The sequence below is a fragment of the Cryptotermes secundus genome, unplaced genomic scaffold (genome assembly GCF_002891405.2).
Source record: "Cryptotermes secundus unplaced genomic scaffold, Csec_1.0 scaffold1437, whole genome shotgun sequence".
NCBI classification, from domain to species: Eukaryota; Metazoa; Arthropoda; class Insecta; order Blattodea; family Kalotermitidae; genus Cryptotermes; species Cryptotermes secundus.
The window spans coordinates 469,061-471,669 of record NW_019731298.1 but is presented as its reverse complement, the minus strand read 5'-3'; the positions used below and the strand labels follow the sequence as shown (position 1 = coordinate 471,669).

The 2,609-nt window shown below is 41.5% G+C and overlaps 1 protein-coding gene across 1 annotated transcript in view; it reads left to right on the top strand.

The window, feature by feature from the left end:
* Nucleotides 1-38: 38 nt before the first annotated feature.
* LOC111867007 (importin subunit alpha-6) overlaps nucleotides 39-2,609 on the top strand; it is a gene marked incomplete at its 5' end in the record, with an annotated part of 13,455 nt that continues 10,884 nt past the window's right edge. The window contains 2 exon segments of the mRNA XM_033752512.1: nucleotides 39-302; nucleotides 1,401-1,605. Coding sequence (XP_033608403.1) covers nucleotides 39-302; nucleotides 1,401-1,605 — 469 coding nt within the window.

Sequence of the window (2,609 nt, the reverse complement as noted above, 5' to 3'; positions counted from 1 at the left end):
TGTTATGTAAACTGTCACTTCATGTGTATCATTTTCAGACTTCTGAGTAAGGCCACTCGCCTTTCTATGACTCGAAATGCTGTATGGGCTTTGTCGAATCTGTGTCGTGGGAAGAATCCACCACCCGAGTTTCCAAAAGTATGTCCATGCTTGCCTGTTCTCTCTCGCCTGCTGTTCCATGCAGATGCTGATGTCTTGGCTGATGCATGCTGGGCACTTTCATACCTGTCTGATGGACCAAACGATAAGATTCAAGCTGTCATTGATGCAGGGGTTTGTAGGCGATTGGTTGAACTTCTCATGTAAGTACTTTTATTAACTTTAATGATTTAAGCAATTTTTTTCATTAGGAGGGGAAGAAAAACTGTAGGGACCATGCTTCTGTAATTTGAAAGCATGAGATAGTCCATTTATATATCTTGCATTGTTATTAATTCAGATTCTTTATTTAATTTTATATACATTTAGTCAGCTAATTTTCCATTGTCTTCTGTTGTCCTTGAAATCCAATTGAACTCCATAGACTGACTGCCTTTCTGTCTGTGTTCAAACCTGTTTTCAGTCCATACTGTTGTAGCCCTGTTTGCAGCATTATAAAACTTGTTAGATTCCCAGATATGTATAGTGTGTCATATTTGTTACTACATTTTGCCCCAAATATTATAGATTCTTGTATCCTTTGTTTATATGATATTGCAATATACATTTTTCTGTTTTTAATTTCAGCATGTCTTGTATATAATTCTTATAACATTTATATCTGTTAGGTATTAATTTTCTTCCCAGAACTCTTGTTTTCTCTAACTGTGTTTTCTTTATTGATGTTTCCAGTAAAGAATAATAGTAATTACCAGTTTAGAATGGGTGCACACACTAACATAGTTGGTTGATGCTCTATGTTACAAGCCATGAGATTGCAGGTTTGATTCCTGATTAGGTCACTGGATTATTCAATTGACTAATCCTTCCAGCTGCACTATGGGCCTGGGGTTGAATGAGCCTCTAACAGAAATAAGTACCAGGAATCTTCCTGGGAGTAAAGAACGGCCGGCTGGAGCGTAAGGCTGACAACCCCGTGGTCATCTGTGAGCCTCTTGTCTAAAAAATGCAGGAGTCTCGATGTCTCACAACCCTATGGACCTCCATGGCCTGTGACAGGGATAGTTTACCTTTACCAGTTCCAGTGACTACTGAAGATTCTTTTGACATAGGTGAACTGGCTGTAGTTTGAAAAATGTATGAAGCTTTTATTTGTGCTCCCCTCTATATCTTCATGGACTTGGTGCTTCAGCACAGGAACAGCTTTATCTGTACCTAGAATATGCAGCACTGTAATCCACTTGGAAGGAGGAAGTATTACATATTTTATTTTAACCAGAAATCCAAATGTTGTTTTACAGGCACAACCAACCAAATGTTGTATCAGCAGCTCTGAGGGCTGTGGGCAACATAGTAACTGGAGATGATGTGCAGACTCAGGTTATTCTCAATTGTTCAGCACTGCCTTGTCTGCTGCATCTCTTAGCTTCACCCAAGGAATCTATTAGAAAAGAAGCTTGCTGGACAATATCTAATATTACAGCCGGAAACAGACAGCAGATTCAGGTTAGCATCATAATTTATAATTTTATTATGATGTATGAGGAGCATTCCATTTATAATGCCTTCTATTTTTTAATGAAAACTACGACAGATATATAAAGCATAATAACGCAGATAAATAGAGCAAGATTTCAGCTACTCACAGTTATTTTTCCATGTAATCACCACCATTCGTTATGCACTTTTGCCAGTGATGAACAAGAGCCTCTATGCCATGCCCATAAAAGTCTGCGCCAGCAGAGGCTAGCCACTTTCTTACAGCTGCAATGACAGCATCATTGTCTGGAAAGTGTTGCCCACACAGTCCATCTTTCATAGGCTCAAAGAGATGGAAGTCTGAAGGCGCTAATTCAGGGCTATAAGGTGGATGTGGTAGGACCGTCCAGCCAGACTTTACAATGTGTGCAGTGGTTGCCAAAGTGGTATGGGGTCTAGTGTTATCGTGTTGCAAGCAAAAGGTTGTCAGCTTCTCTGGCCTGGCTCGGTGAATGCAGGCTTTCAGCTTAGTTAGCGTTGTCTTGTAGTGTTCAGAATTGACAGTCCCACCAGGCTCCAGGAAATCCAACAAAATCACACCCCGCCTATCCCAAATGACTGTGCACATCATTTTCCCTGCTGATGGCTGTGTCTTGAACTTCTTTTTTCTTGGGGAATCTGGATGTCGCCACTCCATGGATTGTCTTTTGGATTCCGGCTCGTAGTGGTGACACCACATCTCATCTCCGTTGATGATGCTGTCCAGAAACTTGTCACCTTCAGCCTCAAACTGGTGCAACAGGTCCTAACAGACTTCCATTCGATGAGTTTTGTGGTCCTGTGTAAGCATCCTTGGGACCCACCTGGAACAAACTTTGCGATAATCCAGCTTCCCCAACATCGTTTCCAATGCATTACAGCCGATATTAAGACATGCACACAGTTCCCTGGTCGTTATCTGCCGATCTGTACAGTTGAGCTGATCGAGGCAATGTTTGTGAGGAGTGGCAGCTGAGCAGGGATGCCCAGGG